This window comes from Protopterus annectens, chromosome 1.part2, assembly GCF_019279795.1.
Source record: "Protopterus annectens isolate FY-2018-M chromosome 1.part2, PAN1.0, whole genome shotgun sequence".
Classification (NCBI taxonomy): domain Eukaryota; kingdom Metazoa; phylum Chordata; order Ceratodontiformes; family Protopteridae; genus Protopterus; species Protopterus annectens.
In genome coordinates this window covers 776851068-776877266 of record NC_056727.1, presented here as the reverse complement: position 1 = coordinate 776877266, position 26199 = coordinate 776851068, and the positions used below count along the sequence as shown (strand labels likewise).

At 37.3% G+C, this 26199-nt stretch overlaps 1 protein-coding gene across 2 annotated transcripts in view; it reads left to right on the top strand.

Moving 5' to 3' along the window:
* The window catches only part of CRIM1 (cysteine rich transmembrane BMP regulator 1), a 1731222-nt gene extending 1707091 nt beyond the window's left edge, over nucleotides 1-24131 (top strand). For both annotated transcript variants that reach the window (XM_044058922.1, XM_044058913.1), the window contains one exon: nucleotides 21104-24131. In XM_044058922.1, coding sequence (XP_043914857.1) covers nucleotides 21104-21280 — 177 coding nt within the window. In that variant the 3' untranslated portion in view covers nucleotides 21281-24131. The remainder of the gene's footprint in view (nucleotides 1-21103) is intronic.
* The last annotated feature ends 2068 nt before the right edge of the window (nucleotides 24132-26199 follow it).

Below are 26199 nucleotides of genomic sequence, written 5' to 3'. Positions count from 1 at the left end.
GGCAGAGATTCATCTCACTGGCTTCTCTTCTGCAGGCTAATTAGATCCCTTCTCTTCAGAACACCCTTCAAATTGGTTTTCTTTTGGTACATTTGCAACTTATTTTAGAGTCCTCCCTGGGACCCTTTTAGAGTTCATAGTCTTCAGTCTCGTAACTGTTAAGGCACTGAGCTTTAAATTTCCCTACTTCCAGCTGTCTCTTATTCATAACCTGCCTGACTGTGTTTTGGTTAGTGTTTTTAAAGGGTCCAACCGTCACTTAAAGGGTCCAACCATCACTGTGCTACCTACCCCCTCCCATGCATGGACCAGTTGGTATGAGCATAAACAGACTGTTTGTAAACTTGGGACACCCCATGTTTGTTGTCGTGTCTGCAGTCCACCCAATATAAGATGTCAAACTTGAAGATGGAGGGGTCACTGCCCACCTAGATAACATTGAGCTGGTGTCCTTTTATCAGAATAGCCATTGGAGGGTGGCACAAGTAGGATTTTGTGGTAGTGATTGCCCAGTTACTGGCTAAACATTCTCTTTCTTGGCATTATTAAGCTTCCTACAATTATAACAGATGAGGTCCTCTTTGCCATCTGGACCCTGAGACCAGAATGTGTGTATATCCTCCTCTGAGGTTTCCATGTGTCCCATTAATGGCTTAGAAAAATCCGGGGCTATTGGGACAGCTTCTAAGCATAGCATATTTTTTTAGTTACCTAAAGGCATGTTCCATTGCATTGTTCTGCCTCCCCTTCAGAGGAGCCTTACTTTTAGTGAAGTTGATCAAAAAGCAAGCAGTAGTGGTACAACCAGGCACAGACTTCTGGTAACAGGTAGCCAAGCCTAAAACTTGTAAAACAGGCTACATAGCAGCCTTCTCCCATAGCTACCATGCACCTAGTTGGATTAGCCATCAGTCCATCTTTATGCAAACAATTTAAAATGGCCTGAACTTTAGATAGCTGACTTCCCTGTCTTTACAGAGGTGAACAATGTCATCCATGTAGGCTGATGCACATCTTGTGTGGTCTAAGGATGTTGTCTCTCAGTGTAAGGAAAGTTGTAGTACTTCATGGAACAAACGCAAGAGTCATTAATGGAAGAGTCCATCTGATGTAGAAAATGCAATTTTCTTCTTAGTATGTGGGTTAAATGTTGAGATGTGCCAGTATTCTTTGGTGAAGTTTAAAGCGAAGAGAAATCTAACCTTTCCCAATTTCTCAATTCATCCACTGAGGGCATGTGATAATAATGAGATTCATATAATGCTGTTTAACTGCCTGAACTCACTGCAAAGCTTTATAACCTCATCAGGCATGGAGACAAGTACAATGAGGTTATTCCACCCACTTGGGGATATTATTATAACCTCAGGTTTAAGCATTTTTTTTATATATTTTATCCCTGTTTGGCACTGGAACTGTGGTATTCAATATGGTCTTAAGTGTACTTTCTCAACTGACTCGGGTTTTTTTCCAGGCAACTCCTGAGAATATGCTTTCATTCCTGTGCGTAGATTCTTTCTCTTCTTGTTTCTAGGACTTAGATGGTGTCACTCCTATTTTGATATAAGAACAAAATCTGTGAATCTTATGTTTCCCTGCAAATATACATACAGCAGAAACTTCTAAGAAGTTTCTCTCCATGGTTTCAGAACATTTATGTGATACAGCTGTTCTGATTTCCTTTTCTCTCATATTCTAGTTTGTTCACTTCATTTGCTTTAGATAGCACCTAAAAAGGGCCTTGTTTTGCAAGGAACTTATTTTCAGCATTGAGTACTAATACAAGTACCTTATCTCCTGGTCTGTACTCTCTCAGATGGGTATTTCTGTTATATGCTCTCTTTTGGGCCTGGGTGCCGTACCGTCTTCATATGTTATCTTACTACAGGCATTACAGTTCATAACCTGTCCTATAGATTTGTCATGTTTCTTTTGCTGTATCTAGAAGACCTCTTGGATGTCTGCCAAGCAGTTCAAATGGTATAAATCTACTTGAGGCTTGGGGTACTTCTCTAAGAGAATATGAGGGAGCAGTTGTTCCCAGTTTTTTTTCTTATCTAGTTCTATAGCCATAAGATATCATAGTCTTTAAAATTTTGTTAAATCATTCAAATAGTCCATCTGTTTGAGGCCAGTACACAGATGTCCTTAACAGTTTCACTTTAAAGTTCTTGCAAAATTCATATATCATTCTGGGCATGAATAAGGTGCCAAGGTCAGTAGGAATTTCTCAGAAAATTCCAACCCTAGAAAATAGCGTTACGAATTCATTCACTGTGGACTTTGCATTGACGTTGCAGCTGTACCTTGGGAATTAATCAGTTAATTTCCTTACTGACATTTGATTACCAGTAAAGTTCGACTGGGTAGGTGCCCATTTTTAGTGGAAACCTGGGAAGAAAAGCTCCAAAGTATTGCAAAAACATTTTAAGGACAATAATTGTACAGTCTTCAAAATAATACAAAAACCTCTACAGTTTAAATAATTATACCATATTAGACATAATGTGGCAAATAGACTCAGAGAAATACTTTATTCACACATCAGTCGAGCGCATTCATCTATATTAAACCATAAACATTTTCAGAACCGTAAAATGTTAAAAATAATACATCTAAGTTAAAAACCTTTACCAAAAACACACACCCACATAAGTAGCCAATCAGTTACAATATTGCAAAAATCCTCCATAAATGTTAAAGTACAACAGAGTAACAGAATATAAATGTAACATAAAAATGTAAAATGGCACCAAAGTAAAAATATATATAAAAATACAGCAAAGAGTACACCAAAGCTATTATTTGAGGCTCTATCTATACTTTAATTCACTAGTAATAGAAATGGCTTCATTAAGATCAGGTGAATTAGAAGCATTATAGGTTCATAGGTTCATAGATTAGTACTAGGCTAACTGCCCTTGCGAGCCATTTTAAACCTAGCCAATTATCCCTCGTGAGACTCAAACCCTGTACCTTGTGTTTGTAAGGCAAACACCTTAACCATTAGGCCACCCTCCCACTGCCATATAATTTCTCTATGCAGCAGCTGATTGTGCCGGTCACTTTCATATGCAGTGGAATATATCTTTTCTAAAACAGAAAACTTAAATTTAGTGAAGTTCCTGCAAGTAATCTGTAGCATCTAAAGAGTAATGTAAAATCATATTATTGCAGTTTACCAAGCTGCTGCGTGGGATGACTGAAAATGTTTCCTTGATTATATATCAACTTATTGAAATTAAGACTCTGTAGCTCCCTAATTATAATCAGGACATATCTGTCACGTCTTTCATGCAAAACCAATTTGTAAAACTTGTGCCCACCATTGTTTCTGGATACCAAGTTTCCAGTAAAATAGCTTTCAACTTATTAAACTGATCCCCACAATCTTTGTCATCAGATGTTAATCTAGAAACTCTAACTGGCTTTAACTACACCCCTCTTTTGATGTAATGGATGTCTACTTTTAAAGTGTAAAAACGAGTTACAAAAGGTGGGTGTTTTCAAAATAGAGGTATCAAATTTTCCATTAACCCCTTTTCTAACTTTAACATCTAAAAAATGTATTTTATTACTGTTAGCATAATATGTAAACTTCAAAAATATAAAGGTTGATTCCAACTCTTCAACAAATTTACAAAGTTGGTCCATGTTACTAGCCCACACAACAAATATATTGTCAAGGTAACGGAAGTAACTTTTACAATTTGTATATAAATCATGTCAAACAATTGATTAATAGTTATAGAACTGAAGTTTTATAGGGTCATAGGTAAATACTAGGCTATCAATCTGCAGAGTATTACAAACCTAGCCACTAACTAGAGGTCATAATCAAACCCCGTACCTTGTATGTCTGAATTAAAGACCTTAACCGTTATGGTTGTATAAAAAAAAGATTTATAAAGTCTAAGGAATCAGAAATGATGAAATTATTGTTTCTTAGTTACATTAGACCCAAACTCGAGTATGGAATGAAAATATGAAAACCTTATAAGAAAACAAGCATGAGTAAATTGGAATGCGTACAGCAGAAATGTACCAAGGGCATCCATGGATGTGAAAATTTAAGGTATTATGAAAGACTAAACTGTGTGAACTTGTACAGTGTGTCGTACAGACTTTTAAGAGGAGACCTTATTCGGGTGTATAGGGCATTTAGAGACAGCTGCCTCTGGGAGTGTTTGGGGTTATAAAATATTAGTAGAGAATCACCAGACAACCTATGCAGATTATATAGGAATGAGAGGCGTAGTAATTGGTTATCTGAGAGAATAGATGATGCATGAAAAAGACTACCAAATTTCATTAAAGCAAGCACTAGTTTAGATATATTTAAGAACAACCTGGACCCTTATTATGGAAATAACTGTTCTGGTGTATTTTCAGGCTAGAAGGACATTATTGCCTGTGCCTGAATATTTGTGTGTATGTAAGGGTATGTAGAGGGTGTATAAGTATATCAGGGGGTATTATAGGTATACCAGGGGGCATGTGGTAGTGAGTTAGCTAGGATTTAAGCATGAGCAGTGCTGATGTATATGAGGTGATGTTTACATTATATTTTGAAGGTTGCTGTGTGCCAAGATTTGCCTTTGAGTTGAGGGGTGGAGTTCCACATTTTAGAGATATGGAAAGTGTACAGTGCATCTCCTGGGGAGTTATTGGACTAGGCTACTACTGTGAGGGATTTCTTAGCTGACCGAAAGGGCAGTTTAGCTGGTAAAGTTGTAAGAGATGGTTTAGGCTAGGTAAGTTATTTGGGTTTATAGATGAAGTTATGCACTGCGGTTAGTTGTGAGGCAATTAAGTACTGAGCAAGTTCTGGCCAGGGCAAATGCCTGAGAGCTGCACACTGGTGTGGTAATGCTACTTGCTATTTGTGGATTTTACATTAACCATTCTTCTTCTAGAACTAAATGTGCCCTGCACAATGTTGGTACTAGTGATGTACTCAGGACTATTAGTTACTGAACAAAACCCCTAAATGTTGGGCCTTCTCCAGTGGCTAGCTTCAGGCTAACTGCCTTAGCACAGTGTTGTGTACCACCATACCCACTGATATTTATTTATTTATTTATTGGAGTTGGTTTACCAGGATAGTCCATTGGGCCATAAAGAACCCGTTTTCAATGTAGTCCTGGGGAGAAAAGCTCCAAAAAAGCAAAAATATACATGAAACAGTAGCAATATAGGTACAGCAGGTAGTAATGATAGTTATACAAAATGAGAAAGGAAAATATTTAAAATAAAATAGTCCAAATACAACAATTAATACAGATTGAGAAGAACATACAACAATACCACAGCAAATAAAGCAATTAACACAATTTGAGAGGAATCATACACACTGTGGAAAGGTACAATGTAATACTAAAGGATGTTGCATAGTGGGGGAAGTAAACTTAAAAGCCTGTCTAGTCCATTCTATGCAATTATATAGGAAGAGTAGAGAAGAAGCAGGAAGGAGCAGGGGAGGTGAGAAGACAGAGTTAGTTATGTAGGGTGGGAGCAAGAGCATTCCCACTGTGATGTTAGATGTGAGTGGTAGAGGGGTTAATGGTGGTGTGGATGGATGGTGGTAGGGAGTTCCAGTGGCGAGCTAGGCTGAAAGATAGAAGGTTTTTGCCTGGGGGATGTGTAGGTTTATGCACTTCTAGTAGGTTTTGATTGTTTGACCTTAATACTCTATTGGGTAGGTGCATTTTAAAGGCAGATGAGAGGGATGGACAGTAACCAGAAAACCTTATAAGAAAACAAGCATGAGTAAATTGGAATGCGTACAGCAGAAATGTACCAAGGGCATCCATGGATGTGAAAATTTAAGGTATTATGAAAGACTAAACTGTGTGAACTTGTACAGTGTGTCGTACAGACTTTTAAGAGGAGACCTTATTCGGGTGTATAGGGCATTTAGAGACAGCTGCCTCTGGGAGTGTTTGGGCTTATAAAATATTAGTAGAGAATCACCAGACAACCTATGCAGATTATATAGGAATGAGAGGCATAGTAATTGGTTATCTGAGAGAATAGATGATGCATGAAAAAGACTACCAAATTTCATTAAAGCAAGCACTAGTTTAGATATATTTAAGAACAACCTGGACCCTTATTATGGAAATAACTGTTCTGGTGTATTTTCAGGCTAGAAGGACATTATTGCCTGTGCCTGAATATTTGTGTGTATGTAAGGGTATGTAGAGGGTGTGTAAGTATATCAGGGGGTATTATAGGTATACCAGGGGGCATGTGGTAGTGAGTTAGCTAGGATTTAAGCATGAGCAGTGCTGATGTATATGAGGTGATGTTTACATTATATTTTGAAGGTTGCTGTGTGCCAAGATTTGCCTTTGAGTTGAGGGGTGGAGTTCCACATTTTAGAGATATGGAAAGTGTACAGTGCATCTCCTGGGGAGTTATTGGACTAGGCTACTACTGTGAGGGATTTCTTAGCTGACCGAAAGGGGCAGTTTAGCTGGTAAAGTTGTAAGAGATGGTTTAGGCTAGGTAAGTTATTTGGGTTTATAGATGAAGTTATGCACTGCGGTTAGTTGTGAGGCAATTAAGTACTGAGCAAGTTCTGGCCAGGGCAAATGCCTGAGAGCTGCACACTGGTGTGGTAATGCTACTTGCTATTTGTGGATTTTACATTAACCATTCTTCTTCTAGAACTAAATGTGCCCTGCACAATGTTGGTACTAGTGATGTACTCAGGACTATTAGTTACTGAACAAAACCCCTAAATGTTGGGCCTTCTCCAGTGGCTAGCTTCAGGCTAACTGCCTTAGCACAGTGTTGTGTACCACCATACCCACTGATATTTATTTATTTATTTATTGGAGTTGGTTTACCAGGATAGTCCATTGGGCCATAAAGAACCCGTTTTCAATGTAGTCCTGGGGAGAAAAGCTCCAAAAAAGCAAAAAATATACATGAAACAGTAGCAATATAGGTACAGCAGGTAGTAATGATAGTTATACAAAATGAGAAAGGAAAATATTTAAAATAAAATAGTCCAAATACAACAATTAATACAGATTGAGAAGAACATACAACAATACCACAGCAAATAAAGCAATTAACACAATTTGAGAGGAATCATACACACTGTGGAAAGGTACAATGTAATACTAAAGGATGTTGCATAGTGGGGGAAGTAAACTTAAAAGCCTGTCTAGTCCATTCTATGCAATTATATAGGAAGAGTAGAGAAGAAGCAGGAAGGAGCAGGGGAGGTGAGAAGACAGAGTTAGTTATGTAGGGTGGGAGCAAGAGCATTCCCACTGTGATGTTAGATGTGAGTGGTAGAGGGGTTAATGGTGGTGTGGATGGATGGTGGTAGGGAGTTCCAGTGGCGAGCTAGGCTGAAAGATAGAAGGTTTTTGCCTGGGGGATGTGTAGGTTTATGCACTTCTAGTAGGTTTTGATTGTTTGACCTTAATACTCTATTGGGTAGGTGCATTTTAAAGGCAGATGAGAGGGATGGACAGAGGGAGGGGTTGAGAATAAGCTTATGGGCTAGAGTTAGTTGGGTGTAAGTTAGTTGATTTGGAAGTTCGAGCCATTGAAGTTTCTGGAGGGAGGAACAATGATGGGTGGAGGACTTATGGCTAGTGGCGAATTTTGTGATTTTGTTATAGCAGCAAGAAAGCTGTTTTTTTAAAGAGGACTGAAGATTAGTTAGGAGTGGAGCACCATAGAGAAGGGAGGGGATAAGGAAGGAAGTAGAGAGTGATTTTAGTGGCAGGAGTGAGGTAGGGATTCTGTCTGTAAAGCATGCCTAGTTTTTGATGGGTTTTTTTGATATTTAGTTGTAGGTGGGAATTAAATTTAAGTTAGTTGTCAATTTGGACCCCAAGTAACTTAGTCTGTGACGCTATTTCTAGAGGTGAGTTATTTTGACTAGTGATTGAGAATGTATTCATATCAAAATGAGTAACTTTAGAAGGAGTAAATATTAGTTTGGTCTTGGAAGCATCAAGAGCTAGATGATTACTTAGCATCCATTGCTCAGTGGTAGAGAAGGCATCTTGAGTTAGTTTTTGAAGTATAGCAATAGAAGTGGCAGAACAGATGATTGTTGAATCATCTGCATATTGGATGATGTTTGAGAGTGGGATAGATTTGTGGAAATTGTTTATAAATATATTAAAAAGAAGGGGACCCAGTATGGAGCCTTGTGGAACTCCTGTAGGAGTACTAAGAAATGAAGAGGTGGCTTTCTTCCATTTTACTACTTGGTTTCTGTTAGATAGGTAGCTAGAGAACCAGTTCAAGGAGGAGGGAGATAGATTAAGTTCAGAGAGCTTAGCTAAAACCAGGCTATGTGATATAGTATCAAAGGCTTTGGAGAGGTCAAGTAGTAGGGTAGAAACAAGTTGGCCAGAATCACGAGCTTTATTTACAATTTCAAGGAAGGAGAGGAGGGCTGTCATGGTGCTATGGTTTGGACTGAATCCGTGTTGTGTAGGAGTTATAAGGTGATTATCTAGGAGATATGGAAGGAGTTGAAGTTGGACACATTTTTCTAGGATCTTAGAGATAGGGGACAGGAGAGCTATGGGGCGGAAATTTGTTATATTGTTATTGTTACCACCTTTGTGTAGAGGTATGATAAAGGCCTGTTTCCAGATTTGAGGTACTGTAGATTCTTGTATGGAACGGTTTATTAAGATGCTAATGGGGTAGGCAAGTGATTCTGCAGCTATACTAAGAAAGTAAGAAGGGATATTATCAGGAGCGTTGGAACATGGCTTCAATTTCCGAAGGAGTTTCTTTATAGTAGATGTAGGTATGGGTTTTAATGAGAATAGGGGGGAGTCAGGAGAGGGGGAATTAGGGGATGGTAGAGATGAGGAAGAAGTTTGTGTAGAGGAGGAGGTAGAGGATTTAGTAGATGGGGAATGGGGAGTAGTAGTAGTCAGAGATAGAGTGTGAGTGGGGGTGGGAGAGGGAGTATTGGCGAGTGTGGTGGTGTTGGAGAATGAAGAAGTCAATTTGGAAATAGAGTCAATAAAAAAGGAGTTAAATTGTGTGGCCAAAACTAATTCAGGAGCATTTGAGTCTGGGGTGGGAGTATCTGGTTTACTAGGGTGAAGGAGACTAGAGATGCCTTTCCAGAATTTCTGAGGGTTGTTTTATTATGGTTTTGGAGTGTAGAGAAGTAGTTTTGTCGATCAGAAGTGATGTGTTTTTTTACTTTATTTCGAAGCATTTTTTAGTCATTGAGGAGCAGTGGTGTCTTATTTTTCTGGTAGCGTGCCCAGACTTTATCTCTATGTCTCATGATAGCAAGAGTATTTTTGGAAAGCCAGGGTGCTGATTTCGTTTTTATTCTCTTTGTCCTTGAGGGAGCCTGGGAGTCTAATAATTTTAAAAATATTGAGTTAAAGTGGGAGACTGCAATGTCTAGTGGTAGTGTTTTTAAACAATTCCAATTAATTGCTTGTAAAGAGTTTGAGAAGGTTGTTTGGTTGAAGTTTTTTTGGTCACGAATAGTAATATAGTTATGGGTTCGTTGTAAGATTGAGGGAAGTCGGTGGGTAAAGATGGGTATGTGGTCACTAAGGAGATCGGGAAGAGTGCCACTGTTGGAGAAATAGTGAGGATGGGAGACAAGGATCCAATCCAGTATACTTCCACTGGAGAGAGTTTTAGCAGGGCGAGTTATGGAACTGATTAGTTGAGAGAAATTGTAGAGGTTGATGTTAACGGAGTTTGTTGGAGACTGAATGCAGGCCCAGTTAATGTTCACGTCTCCTAGGATTATGGTTTCGTTATTAATGTTACTGGAGAGCCAGGAGAGGATATGTTCAAGTGTAGAAATATTATCCCCAGGGGGGATATAGAGGGACGCAAGACATATGTGTTTGTGATTATTGATTTGTAGAAGATTAAGGAGAAGTTCAGCGTTGTTAAAGTGTGGAATAGGTTTATTATAGGGGGTAACTATTAGGGAGGATGAGTATAGGAGAGCTACTCCTCCACCTTTTTTGAGGGGCCTATCTTTTCTTATGATGGAGTAGTTTGGAGGAATTATTTCAGAGTCCTTTATATGTGGTTTTAACCAGGTTTCAGAAATAGATAGAATGTCAGGTTTATTGTGTGTGAGCCAAGCATGAAGGTTTGGGACTTTATTTACTATACTTTGGGAGTTTAAGGAAGTTAATAACAAGGATTTGTTTAAGGTGGTTATGGTGGTAGGGCCTGGGTTGGGATGTATATCACCAGATATGAGAGCAATTATCGGATGAAGGAAGAAGTAGTTTAGATGAGACGACAGTAAGGTAATAAGATCAGGTTCTAATGTAAGGCGGAGAAATTTGCTAGTAGTTATAGGAATGGAGATTGCTGGGGAGGTGATAAGTTTGTATTGGAAAAGAAGGAGATTTTCTGTGGAGTATAAATGGGGGGAGATAGGGGAGTATGAGTATGAGAGAGGTGAGTTCTGATGGTTGGTTACATGGAAGGATTGAGAGTGGAAGGAAATAGTGGGCTGGGAGAGATAGTGCAGACAGGATAAGATGAGATGGAGTAGTAAAAGGGAGATGAAGGATTGTTTTGAGAGCATGTTGTAAAGAGTTATTAGGAAGAGAGTATATAGTAGGTTATATAATATAAAGTATTATATATTATTATATAATATAAAGTATAAATATATTTTAGTGCCACATCTTTCTTTTATCAGTTCTTTTATAAAGCTGAATGAAAGACTGTTTCACTGGTAAAACATGTTTCTTTTTACTTATCCATGAAAGCTGCTGCTTACCAGAATCTAGTGGTCAGGTCCCTATAGGATGATTGAGACTAGATGTGAGACCTGAAACTATGAAAATATAAATGCAGTGTAAAACAGGCAACAGTGAACTTCAAATGTCATTGTAGCACATTTAAATCTTTTTTTTTTTTTTGCAGGGGCAAGCCTCCCTTCATAACCCCTGATGTGAGAGGCCGCACCCTTCACACCCCCCACATCCCCGCTACTTACACAGAGTAACTCTGGGATTGTTTAAACTTGGAGAAGAGAGAATGCTACAAGATATAGCAGTTTCAGAGTTAATATATAGTCATATACCAGCACTTAACTTCATGAACCTCCAAGGATCAGATTTATAGGCCTTAAGCATACATCAGGGACCCCTTGTGTTCTTGGTTCTTTGATTTGCTTAAATGTATAAAGTAGAGGTAGAAGTAGCTCTGCTTGAGGCCACTTCTAAGAAATAATTTGTTGTTGTTGTTGCTGTTTCCTGATGCAGATAATATTGTATATCATGGTATCATGTTTTGTTTACAGCAACATTCACAAGAAGGCAAACTTGTCTATGTCACTTGATTTTTCTTGATTACAGAAAACTGCGTATATGTTTTTAATTTAGTTTTTGTTTTTCATACAAAAAATATACTTAGGATTATAGGAGAGTAAAAATAAAAGTCAGGCATTGGTGCTCAGCAGCCAGTGCCAGAGGTCATATTCAGAACCCACCACAGTTTTATTATTGGCTGTAAAAAGAGGTTGCTGTAGCATTAATTCTGGTTATTAGTTCTGCCTTTCTCAGAGAGCTTGCCGAGCAAAAGAACATGTTGGCAAAGGAAGCCACTTCAGAAAATCCAGTTCAGGTCCTAAGGTAATCCAATTAAAAAGAACATTGTGAGAGAAGTCCTGGTCTTTTTTCCACTAGCGATTTTGTTTTCCCGACTCACTTGTGCCAGCCCAAACCCACTACTGCTATCCTTTGGCAGAAGGATGTTATGGTTAACAATTCTCTCAAATGCAATAATTTGAAACAAAGGGTGAAAACAGATTTTTTTCTTCTTTTGCTTGTATACTTTAATTTATTTCAACACCTGTACAAGGTTGAGGTAGCACTCCCCATTAGTTGTGCCAGTTGCTGAACAAACTTAAATAGCTAGAAATGGAGACTAGTGCTGGATTTGTCCAACTTGAGCAAGTGATGCTCAATGTGATAAGTCAGTGGTCTTGCCTGACATTTTTCCCATAAAGAACCTTGATTCCCAAATTTTTAGTAGGAACAAGGACCCCTGATTGTGTGTTCGGATCTAGTTATTACTATAACAAAATTGCACAGAAAATTCCCACGATTTGTAGCAAGAAATCAACCTGCTCTATCCACATGGTGGAGCTGCAGGGAGGGGTGGAGCTTGCCCTTGCTGAATTAATGCTTATCTAAATTGTTACTTCTTCATTTACACAAAAACCTGTATAAACCAACTGTGTGTTTTTCTGTATTTGTGTTTAGACCATATTTAGACCAGAGATAGCAGACCCTTTTGAAATCAGTCTGAAAATAGCTAGCTAGATAGATAGATCAACAGATAGATAAAATTTTAATCTCATATAATTTGCATATTTTTAAACAGATGCTTCATACTGAGCAGCCAAGTGCCCTGGATTGTGCGGAATGCTCCACATTTGTGATTGATTTAATCCACTGTTCCACATTGAACAGTGCTGGCACCGCTTTGCGATTTTTGACTGGCTCGTATACCGCAATTACACCCAATAGGCATTGCGGTATACAAGCCAATCAAGTATCTGTTCCTGATGCAAAGGGAGCCAATCGGGAGGCACAAAAAGTGGGCAATCATATGCCACAACTAGTTTTCTCACCACTGCAATACTTACAAAAAGGCTTTTTGCAGGGAGCAGAAAGATCAGCACACTTAGAGTTATGGCTCTCTTCATCTGACTGCACGGTGTTGTGGTTGGTGATTACTGAGCTGGGGAGGATTTTTTGAATGTTCGTATGGTTCATTTGCTATGATCGTGGATAAGAGGGATGGGATACAGAGACTGGAAAGGGAGGCACCGGTTGAACAGGAGCTGCTAAGGGCAGTGCATTTCATCAGGTACAGTGACTGTACACCAGGCCACTAACAACCTGAGAGAAAGAGCTTACAAAAGGGCTGCAGTTTGCTTTACTTGATTCGGGATGGTTGTGGTGGTGCTGTTGCTGGGCTGCCGATTGCTGTTGTTGCCTGGGAGCTTTACTTCTGACTTGGATGATTGATTTGCTCTTCCTGATTGCATTTGGGGTTGTGGACTACTGAACTTGTGGAGCTGCAGCTGCTTTGTTTCCTTATTGGGCAGAGGAAAGTGGCTGAATATGTAGAGTGTAGGAGTGATTAAATATTGTCTCACACAGGAGTATAGTTCCAAATTTTTGCCTTATATCTTTGATCTGTTGCTCATAAAATTTGCGGGATTCAGTCAAATTACTGGTATTAAAGTCACTAAATAATGACATAGATTTGAGTTTCAGACTTTATATCCTTCAAAAAATCCATACTAACCCAAATCCTGTTATTCAAGTAACTTGCTAAGTTTATAAGAGCAATGTTCTATTCATATCCTCTATTCTGTCAATGTCTCAAGATAATAGTAATAATATTTTAAATGTCCCCTGATTATTTCTGGTTTTGTCCCTGATTCTTTGACAGCTAGGCTGGTCACTTTTGGAGGGGTGGTGCATTACATTTAATAAATAATTTATAGACTGTTTTTATTTCAGAAAGTGTATATTAATTCACATTGTCTTGTCCTGTCAATGTCTCAAGGTAATAGTAGCAATATTTTTAATGTTTCCTGGATTCTTTGTTTGTCCCTGATTCTGCTCTGATTGGTCCTTGATTGGATGAATGAACTTATTTAGTTGGGAGAAGATATGGAGGGTGTTGGAAAAGCAGGTGTTAAAGAACATTTTTTAATAGTTGCACTGGAATACTGTTATGTAGCAATCTTCTACTGACTGTATTGCATTTTATCAATGGTTTCTGCTGACTTTGTTTATTGACGTGTGTCTTATTGAATTTTAAAAATGCACAGTATTTGCTAACTTAGTACTTCTGGCAAAAAGCCTATTTCAGCCAGGCCCCATGGACATGGTCCATTTTCACGCAGTGCGAAAAAAGGGTGTTCCACATTTTGGCTGTCACACATTGCCAGGGTCTGTGTTCCTCATTGGCCTCTTAAGAGGTTGACACCTATGAAGTTATACCTATCTTTGGATACTTATTTGCATATCCTTAATACACAGTACTGCCAGTCCGAATTTCAGATCAGAAATGCATTTTGTAATAAAAATTTATTTTTTTAGCACTATGTTTAACCTTGAGTTTTTTTTAAGCCTGTACTTGAATTAAGAATTAATTTGCAGTGTATTAATGTACAAGGCAACCTGATCTTATACAAAAGGCTGCCAGGAAAAAGTTCATTTGAAAAATGTTTGATTTTTTTTTTTTTACAATAGTAAAAGCATTTGCTCATATTGTAAGTATATATATATATATATATATATATATATATATATATATATATATATATATATATATATATATATATATATATATATATATACATACATACATACATACAGATAGATCTCCTTCATTTGATTGACAGACATTTGATAGAAACTCATTTGGTCGAAGTCTTATTTGATCGAAAACCAGTATTCAAGGCAATTAACAGAGATTTGTCCCCCTCCCCAATATCGTGCTACAGTTGATATATATATAGTCAGGTGGGGTGTGGGGGGGGTAAAGCCCCACACCTATTTTCATTTAAAATGTGTACTTCTTTCTTTTCTTCTTTTAAATGAAAATAGGTGGAGGGCTGTGCCCCCCCCCCCTGAGTATATATATCAACTCCATGGTCGCACGATATTGGGGAGGGGAACAAATCCCAGTATTATGCCTTAAATATTGGTTTTCGATCAAATGAGACTTTGAACAAATAAGTTTCTATCAAATGGTCTGTCGATCAAATGAAGGAGATATATATATATATCACACACACACACGTATGCATTAGAGGTGGGCAAGCCTGGGATTTCTGAAGAAGAGCCAATTGAGAGCTGAGCCAAGGCTCTGACTTGGCTCTCAGAGCCCACTAAGAGTCGAGGCAGAGCAGGAAATTGGACCAGTGGCTGTGTTAAAAATAACCGTTTGGAAGTTCAGAGAAAATAATTTGGTTAAAAAAAACTCAGTTACAGCACTGGCAGATTGACTGAAATGGAATGAATGCTGGTGTTGTGTTGATCACACTTCCTAACACCTTACACCCAGCCACCCCCCTTCACCATGCCCAAGCTAAAGATTTACTGACAATGAAAAATAGTAAAAAGTGATAATAAGCACAGCTTAGAAGTACAGGAGATATAACACCCCTGACTGTAAAGTTGCTACAAAATATAATAATACTGCCATATTTGCTCTTTGATAGGTACTGCCTTCAAACAAACCACATCATCCATAGCTGCCCTTTCCTTTCATGTATTTATGCCTCCAAAATGATAGCGTCTTTCTGTACACTAAATTCTCACTGAGAAAAGAATGAAAAATGTAAGAACTACAGTAACATTTTGCTGTGTCAGCTTGTGATAGGTAAATATATATACAGCCTGCAAAAATCATGACGCTTTTTTTTTTTTTGCTAGCAGTGGGTGTATGATGACCTGGTACTTTCAAGTATAAGATGGCTGCCAAACACCTTCTCCAAAAAGTAGCCCAATTCTCTGCACATTTTTGATGCTTGATGGGAAGGAAAGTGAAAGAAAAAATAAACTACTGCAATAATGTATCAGTTGCAACATGTTGCTCTTCAATACATATACTCACCCCCAAATATACTCTTAAGTATCTCTCAGAGATTCATAGCATTCAGCTAAAATCGGGAAAATTGAGAGACAGGAGACAGTAAAAACAAAATAAAAGCACAAAAGAATTCTGCCTATGCTGTCCTTAGCAGCAGTAGTCCTTTCCAAGCTCTCTTGAATTCTTTCTCTCACTGAAACAGGCTCCTCTCCCTCCATAGAAGCATGCAAGCACTCTGGAGTAAAGAAAATAATATACAGTTATCCTAAAAATGAGCTGCAGATTTTTTTAAAAAAGATAGTCTAGCTACACTGTCTTACAATAGTCCTCTCCCATGAAAAATGTTTAAATATTCTCCCTTTTCACCATTGTGGCTTGGGGTCTATATTAAAATCTCGATGTCTGACAATATCGAGTACGATATTATCGACACAAGAATACTGAAAGCGCACTGCATCGAACGTTTAAATGGAAAATCTCCATGGGGGAGATTTACATTTACTTCAATGTAGTGCATTCTTGGAGTTGGTACATTTAAGTAGGTGGGTGTGTGGGGTGCAGGGGGGCTTGCCCCCTTGCCTACACACTATTTAGTTTTTTTTTTTTTTTGGATTCGATGGTTTAAGACTTCGATCACTAAAGTTCGATCTTTAGTGATTCGAAGTTTTAAACCTTCAAGATTATAATATAGACCTGTGGCTTGTGGTATCACTTGGTTTGGTCTTCCAGCCAACCACAATGCTTAGATATGCTGACTGGACCTAATGGGAAGCATTCTCAGCCTGCTGGTCTGGTCTGAATGATCAGGTCAACAGTTTGCAGTTTCTCAAAAAAACAACATGCAATTGTGGCTGGTTCACAAGGCAGAGTCGAGCCAGCAGTCAGGCTTCAGCCAGCTCTTGCTTGCCCCCCCCCCACACACACACACACACACACATATATATATATATATATATATATATATATATATATATATATATATATATATATATATATATGGGTCTGCTTTGACCCATTGAATTTACACTTCAGCGAAATTTAGTTTCACGAGTCCAGTTTTGTGAAAGTGCATTTATCCAAAAATGCACTTTCTCAAAACTGCACTACACCGAACAGAATTACTGGTGCAGTGGTACAGATACAGTGTTCCTTAACTGATGTATGGGAGGGGAGGTTGTTGATTTCCCTTTTCCACTCTGTAGTGCAATCTCGGAGTTAGTATATGTTAGTAGGAGGGGGGCTTGCCCCCCCCCCACATAAGTGAGTTTAGTGTATTTGTTTTTTATTGTTCGGTTAACTCTAGTTTCGCGAAAGTGCATTTTTAGATAAATGCACTTTGACAAAACTGGAATCACAAAACTAAGTTTCGCTAAAGTGTAAATCAAAGTCAAAGTAGACCCATATACATATATATATGTGTATGTATACATATATATATATATATTTATATGTATATGTATACATCATGAAATTCCAGCATTCAAGGACAATAATAAGCACAGTTACTGTGTAAAAGAAGTTTTATTTTCCAATTTGTTTGCAAGATGTACTGAAGAAGCTAAGTGTATCACATGAAAGTGGTTTGGTCTTGGTTTAAAAACATGCTATGCTTGGTATTTTTACATAGTGAGTTTATTGTTGTTGTTGAGTACTGCACTTTGGTGTCATTTGTCTCATGCTCTGGACTGGGCAATTTTGTAAACCTGTATGTTTTTTGGTGATATATGTGTGTGTGTGTGTGTGTGTGTTTGTGTACATATCCATATATAATTTTTACTAAGACACAATACACACACACACACACACATATATATATATATATATATACATATATATATATATATATATATGTGTGTGTGTGTGTGTGTGTGTATATATATATATATATATATATATATATATATATATATATATATATATATATATATATGGGTCTACCTGAAGACACCGACACGCAAAAACACTGACAACGAGATAACCGACACCACAAAACCGAAAGTTCAAAAACATGAAACTTCACATGCCCAACAAACCACAATCCCGACAATCAACAAAACAAATACCTTTTCCGTAAAACACACACACAACACAAGCACACCAAAAACCTTACAAACCTACACTAAACCTTACATACAAAACTATCTATGCAGTAACCTTAACCCAAACCCTAACCCTAAGGTCCGTCACTATCGCACACTCACCTAACCCACGCCCTAACCCTAACTCACTTAACCCACCCCTGACCCTAAAGTCTGTCACTATCGCACACTTATCTTACCCGCACCCTGACCCTAACATCCGTCACTATCACACACTTACCTTAACATGTCGGTATTCTCAGTGTCTGGATTTTCAATCATCGGTCATCTCCATTGTCGATCTTCCGGTGTCGGTTATGTCGTTGTCAGCATTGTCAGCATTCAGTGTTTTCAGGTAGACCCACACACACACACACACATATATATATATATATATATATATATATATATATATTATTTGTGTGTGTGTGTGTGTGTGTGTGTGTGTGTGTGTAACTGTTGTAGCTCATATCTATAGTTGAATTTAATTTTCATTTTTTATCTGTAGTCCTAAATGTTTAATTGTATGTTTTATTATTTATGTGAAGTTTACGTTAAAGTTTTTATTTTACTTTTGCAACCTTTTTCTTATGTTTGATATCTGAAGATTAATTTAATGCAGTTTTAGTTGTTTGTATTATGTGCTGGATTAATAGTATGAACTTCATTGTTGGTTCATGTTAACATAGTGAGATCTTAGGAAGCCCTTCACTGTATTAGCAGAAATGGGCAACAGTGCTTTAAAATAAAATAGTCTCAAAAGCTGAGACACATTAATTACACAAGCACATACCATTATATATGTGCTGAATTTCAACTAAATACCTAATTATTAATGCTACAACATCGACCAGAAAACATTGACTTTCCAGATGTCAGCATTCTACTGTGCATGTGCTAAACAACAGTATTGGCACTTGTAAAACTTACATTAAAAAACAAAATAAAACTTGCCTTCCCTGCACCTGGCAGGGTGGCTGCACTCCCATACCTCCAACTAATTATATATACCGATTCCATGATCATGCAGTGTCGGGGGGGGGGGGGGGGCATATTTCCCTACTCTGAGAATTGTGTGATCTCGCACACCTGTCAACCATCTTCACGCTTGTTTATTCTTTTAGCTTGTCTCACTACTGGCCCCAAGGGCAATTTTCTCTTTTGACTATTCTATCAAAGACTTCCCAGACTCTCACACAGTAGCTTAATCCTAATTAGACTTCTGCCATTACAGCAGAGTTCTTTTTTGTTTCTGATAACATTCACTCTCCTCACCTCTCCCGTCACAACATTTCACATGGAGTTTAGTCTCACTCTGTCAGGTTTATTATATGCTATAGCAATGTAACAAAAATGCAGGGGCTAGCTGCTTACATTGTTATTTGACATTATACTTGGCACACCGATCAACAGCCGATTCACAGTGGCTTTGTACTGAATTAGATGAGGAGAAAACAGCACCAATCATGATGAAGATGCAAACTACGTATGTACCAATGCTCCAATCACTATCAGTGAAGGTGATCTAATCACAAACTAAGTATGTCCCAATGCTCCAGTCACTGTCAGTGAAGGTGATCTAATTACAAACTACGTATGTACCAATGCTCCAGTCACTGTCAGTGAAGGTGATCTAATTAAATAATCTGGGATTAAAGCCTTTGTTGTAATTTATATTGTTTGTTAAATAAAAAAGCATGTATTACTTGTTACTGCTGTGTATAACTTAGATCTGATGAAACGTTGACAAGGCGAAAGCGGTTAGCTCTTGTTTTAACTTAAACTGTGGGTTAAACAATCAGAAGATAAAAATCGCAGCAACATGAGTAAAGCCAGGTCTGTCATGAAGCCAAAAGTTCCAAAGATAGAAACAAGACCAACCAGCACAGCTCAAAGCAGCAAAATCCAGCTTTAATATATATATAAATATACAGTTCCAGCTTGAGTCTTTTTATCTTATTTTAATAACAACACAAAACTGATCTTTCGCATGGATGTTACATAAGAAGTTGTGACAGTGATCTGTTATAGTAATTCGTGTGCCAATATTGAGAGTAATCATTCCTGGACAACTAGTTTTCCCTTTTATAGAAGTGTGTGTGTGTGCAGAATCTTTGGTGGAAATGGGGGCGAAACTGTGGTCTGAAGCCTTTCTTTTGAGTCAGATTAAATAATTTTCATTACCAGGAGTTGTTTGTGGAAGGGGGCTTAACCCCCCCCCCCCCACTGCAAAAAACACATTTTAAAAGTTTCATTCTCCTACATTATTCCTTGAGGCATGTGCAAAGGCACATACGTCAGCCCGTTTTTTTCTGTGTTTACAAGTCAATGTTAATATATAGATATAGAGAGACAAATGCATACAGTCTTTTATATTTTTCACTAACTGCCATGCCACACAATATGACAAATTCACTGAACAGTCACTTCACTGGAAACATATTTCTAAAATACAAATCCATAGAAAACTTCAATAGAGCAAATGAACCTAAACAATAACTGTTTTTTAGGGAGCAAGCCCCCCTGCACTTGATGATGTGGAGGGACTTATCTGAACATGCAGTCTTAAACGTACTAATTCCATGGTCACATGGCTGCAGACGAAGGAGAAAGGACTGCTAAGTAAATATACTGACTTCTTTTTCAGGGAAACTACTACTAACCTACCTGCCTTTAAATCAGTACTGAAACAACACATGCTCAACTCCCGGCTGTGCCTGCTCTGAACCAAGCTAATCTCTTTACCAGATCTAAAAATTCTGCAACTTTCGTCTACTCTCTACCTATCTCCACTTGTATATCTTTATCAATCACGTTAATACCATCTACCTCATGTCAATGTACCTATTCACCTGTAATTCAGACAGTTTGTCTCTACTTGTATTAAGCATAATATTTACATCTCTGTATGTAACTATAACTTTTCCACTTTTTGTTATCTGTATAGATTGTACTTTATATGTATAAAGATTGTACTTCTCTGTTATAACTGGAGCTTTTCTCCCCAGGCATCCACTGAAAACAGGTTCTTTCTGACCTAGTCGGACATTCCCAGTAAACAAATGTCAAATAAATAAATAAATATTCATTTTCTAGAAACCCTTCTCATGTTCCCATGTTCTGTTTGCTGATTTTGTTTTTAAAGAAAGGAGAGTGCAGTTTGGGATTCCTTCATAGATGCCCTTAATATACATCAGCTTGTGTTTATAGCTAACTACAAGTAGCAAACTATAGGGTGTCTGATGAGGTCTTAATGTTTGTTGCCAGTGTCTTACTAGTGTTATTTGAAGCCACAGCTTATTTCTCATGAATGTGATATTATCATATGTGTTTCTCTAACTACTTGAAGTTAACTGTTTGAAAGGAAAACTTTTGCTGTGAAACTAATAGATATCCTTTGTGTTCCACAGCCCACGTGCTTAAATAATCAGTTGGTGTATGTCGACTGTAAGAAGGGGACCATGGTCCACATAGACAGTTCTCAAAGAATGCTTAGAATTGCAGATCCAGACTCTAGATACAGTGGCTTCTACAGCATGCAGAAACAGAACAGCCTTCAGGCAGACAGTTTCTACCAAACAGTGTGAAGAGCCTTTGGAGTGAATTCAAACATGAAACAGAGTGAGAAACTCAGACTCAGCCTACTATCAAAAATAAAACTAAAATATTGTGCACTTGCTAATGGATTGTATTGGACTTTTTGACTTCATGTACAGCTTTGAGACTTCACTGGGATGGGCTCTTTTTCCTGCAGTGTGCCAGAACTAAGCATTCCTGCTTCATCTTGCAATAACTGACCAAGTGTTTGACAGAACACTGTAGCACCAAAGTTTGGGAATCACTCTACGGTTTTGGGGGTGGCGTGAAAGATGCATGGATGATAACAAAGAACGGGACTTGCCAGACACCCTGATACTGACTTTTCTCGCTGCTCTGAGTCTGCTTATAAATTTACTAAGCCTAACCCACTTCGAGCTAGCAAAACAAACACAGGCTTTAGAGAGAAAAACAATACAAAACAAACAAAAAAAAAAAACATTAATTTTCACTGCATATACTATAGACAGGAATCTTCAAAGCCCCAGCCCTAAGATGGTGGAAAAGTATTCTGGAAACATGAATCCTGTGATAGTTAAAAGTAACAGCAACTCTAAAGGGTGGGTTAACCAAGGACATTAAAGTTATACTGTGTGCTGCTTTTTGAGTTTTAGTTTCCCTAAATAAAATCATCTGATCTGCCAGTTACTGGCAAAGTAAACAGATGACTGTCTTCAAAGTTAGTACATGACTAGGCCTGAATCCCATCCCATGGTATGATCACTGGAGTTTTTGCAATGCATCATCAATGAAAAAAAGTGAAGAAGAAGCCAGAGGTTTCACCAAGAGTATTTTTCTTTCTTTTTTTGTTTTTTGGTTATTATTATTGTTATTATTTTTTTTTATTTTTTTTTTGTTTGTTTTTTTAACCCCTCTCTGGCAGTTTTGACATTTCAGAAGGTGAAATAAGTATGTTATATTTGTTGGGGGCAACATAATTCTTGGTTATAGATAAGAGAAACACAGAGAGACTGTATTTTTCCTTATTTACTGATTATACAGACTAGATACTGCTTCCATGTTTGGAAGCTGCTTACCTGTATGTTACTCAAGCACCTTTTCTGAAGCTCAGAAAAAAGGAGATTATGCTTATAAAAACTAGCAGTATAGGAATATTTATGTAAATATATATTATGCTATGAAAAAGAAAAAAAAACAAAAGTATTTGTACATATAAATTTTCTATGTTTTTTCCCTGTTGAATGTATTTATATCTGAGGAAGTAAGTTTATCCAAACAGAAATAGATTAACAGGCATTCCATTGTGATGCATGATTGCTTGTGTGTTTGGGAAGAGAGAAGCATCTTGTTCTACCTAGTTTTAATTTTATTTTTGTGTGTGTGCCTTTTACTGACAGCTTGGCATTGCTCTTGCTACTAAGTATTTACTTTTTTTTCTGTTAAATGTTTGCCTTAAAAAGGCTTCTGATTGAGCTGGCTGGAAATACAGATGGCAGCAGGTTTACCACCACTTATTAAATTAGTGGTGTACTTTTTACCAGCTTCCCATATTTTTTTTCTTGTTTTTGTTTTATTTTATTTTGTTTTCATTTCTAAATGCTTCTGATAAAAACTACTGGAATGTCCATAATAAGCTGGAAGTTTTTGAAATCATAATTTGCTTAGATGTTATATCTTTCACTGTCGAAACAGGATTTTGTTTTAAACTGATCTGGGCACTTTCTTGTAATTACCTGGGACAATGAAAATCTGCTGTTTTGTGTTGTTGTATTTTGTTTGCCTAGACACTGCCTGTATCTTTGGAAGGTAGTAAAGAGGAACACGAAGAATGAAATGTCCCCTTAGTACATGTTTGCTTCTCAGTCACTTCACATTCACGGCACCTTGTTTTCATTAATAGTGTTTTAGTGATGTATTCATAATTCATCTTAAGTAACAGCTAGTGTACCTCTCTGTTTAGCTCACCATAAACGTGTAGTACATTATAGGTGGTGTTTTCTAACCTGTAAAGAGGAACCTTTGGATATCATTTTGTATGAGTACCTCCATATGCAGTAACTTTTTCTCTCCCCAGCTTGTTTCCAGTTTCATGCATTTTACCCTCTTTATTTTTCTTTAAATATAGCTGCCCAGATTGCTTATTGTGAAACTTTAAAAAAATTAAAAAAAATACTGTTTTATAAATGAACTCAAGTATTGTTGTAAATATTTGAGCAAACTTGCAGAACTTTAAAGGATGGGAAAATAATTTATTGTTTTAGTGACCTAATTTATTAGTGTGAAGATTAACAGAATTATTTTTTTAAGAATACCAGTGGATGTTCTAGTTTTGAATCAGCATATGATAAATGTTCTGGTTCATTAATAGTTGAGATTATTTTCTGTGTGCAAAGCCTAACTGCCCCCACAGGAAAAGATATAGTTATTGAAAATTTGTCACTTTTTGTTTGTATTACTGGATCAGATTGGTTTTCTGTCCAGTCAGCAGAGGGAGGATCTCATTTATATAGTATCATCCATTCCTGGTGTGATAGAAAGCAATTCTCTTGAAAAAAAATATATCAACATATTTTAAGTGCTTGCTGTTTTTTTTTTTTATTTGAGGTCATATTCTGAAAAAAAATAGCAGGATATAGAGACTTCATTATGATTTTTTAAGTATAATTTCTTCTATGTACTGTATACATTACACTCTATTTTGGTTATATTGTGCTCATGTAAAAGAAGGCGGATTTGATTTCTAAAGATGATAGATGCATTATGTGGCACTTGGATTGCACTGCAGTTCTGCAGTTTGCTTGTTTACTTTTTTAACTGTATGGCAATTTCTTGTACTTTGGCTCTTGGCAGCACAATAAAATAAATTTAAGTCAAACATCATGCACTGTGTTGGAATTACTATGCTTTTAATGTTGTATACTGTGTTTAAACTCTCAAGACTAATTCTGTGTTGATAAGGCACATTTATTTGCCTTTTAATTGTAACCGGTTACGTGCCATCACTTGCTTCATTTAAACTTTTTCTCTACTTTCCACCAACTGATTGTTCTGTACAAATATGCTTGCAATTCCCACTTTAGCAATGCGCTTTTGAAGTATTCTGAAGCCGAACATTTTGCTTTATATTTTAGATATGTCACATTTGAGATAAAGGAAATAGTTTCAGACAGAACAGTAGAGGAAGGATCTAAATTCATTTGAACGTATTATATTTGAGTGGACATTTTGATCTGTAGCTTACTTTGTTTGCTGTTTACCTTCTTCATTACACAGTAGCCTTTTTCTGTTTACTGTTCATAGGTTAGTACTAGGCTAACTGCCCTTGTGAGCCATTTTAAGCCTTACCAATTATCCCCTGTGAGATTCAAACCCTCTACCTTGTGTTTGTAAGGCAAACACCTTAACCATTAAGTCACCCTCACAACTTTGCTCTGTTTGTCTTTTAAAAACATTTCAGGTAACAGAATTTTTGTCTTTAATACCACATGGTTTATATCTGATTAATATATTTTATTTTGTTTTGTAATGTTTTCCTAGTAGTCATTGAGTACTTAGTGGATGAGGTTTCATTTCAATGATTGTAACTGTCCAATTTGAAACTCAGCAGTCAGACTACTGCTGGTGCAGTTTCTCTTTGCATGCAGTAGTGATTCACTGTCTGTTTTATGGAGTCAGTATATTTAAGTAAGGGGAGTGTGGTGGGAGGGGCTTCCCTGCACCTTGGGCACAGCTACTGATGTTCATCTCACAGGTATTGAACTCCCTGACTGCTATTTCCCATTGGAAGTTACTGCCATTGCAGCTTGTAAATGTGTACCAGAGGAGATTCCTTTGTTTTATGAGATTTTCCTTTTATTTACATTTGTGTAACAGCGAATTGGAAGATGTATATAAATATATATATATATATATATATATATATATGTATATATATATATATATATATATATATATATATGTGTGTGTGTGGTTCAACTCTTTATGATCAAACATACTTAATGAAAAAAGTACTGGCTTTAAGATGTTCAGATGTCAAAAACCCAAAAATCAGCCCACAAAGATTGAGAAAGGAAAATTATTTCCTCTCCTTATCTTCACACTAAAACCTCCTGTAATACTTGCGTCAAATTTGAATAGTAGTAGTGTTGTGAGAAGGGTTTTTTTTCTTAAGATAAGGTGTAGAGTTAGGGTTGGGGAAGGGGGCAGTTTTAGGGTTGGGGTTAGCACCTATTAGTAAGGTGGTACAGGGGGAGAATCCACTACACAAGACACAGTCCGATACACAAACATGCACAAACGCACACTACAAACAGTGCATCTGTCCCTTAAGCTAACCCTGACCCTAACCCTAAAATACACACAATACCTCACAAACACACCTATCCCCAACTTTAACCCTAACTTTCAAACATATGCACAAACACTCTCGGCCCCTACAAACTCCACTCACCTGTCTCAATGAAACATACTGACATTTTGGCCATTCAGCTCTCCATACATTTGATTCAAAGCACCATAGCTAGCACTAAACGAATATTGGTGAAATGCTGGGAACCCCCATATATGTAGATGCACACACACATACACACACACACACACACACACACACACACACACACACAAATGCACATATATATATATATATATATATATATATATATATATATATATGTGTGTGTGTGTGTGGTCCGTCTCGTCAAATCAGATGGTAATAGATTGGAAAAAAAACATTGAACTAAAAGTGGTTCTGCTAATTCAGCGAAAACCTAAAATTAAAAAAAAAAAAACACCAAAAACATTTTTGGTGCAGAGGGGCACCCCATACCCACTGTTACTCATGTATACCAACTCTGGGATTGCACAACACTGGGGAAAAAGATAATTTACATTTCCACACTGAGTGTTGGCTTGTGTCATTAACTTGTATTTATGACATGCATACTCCCAT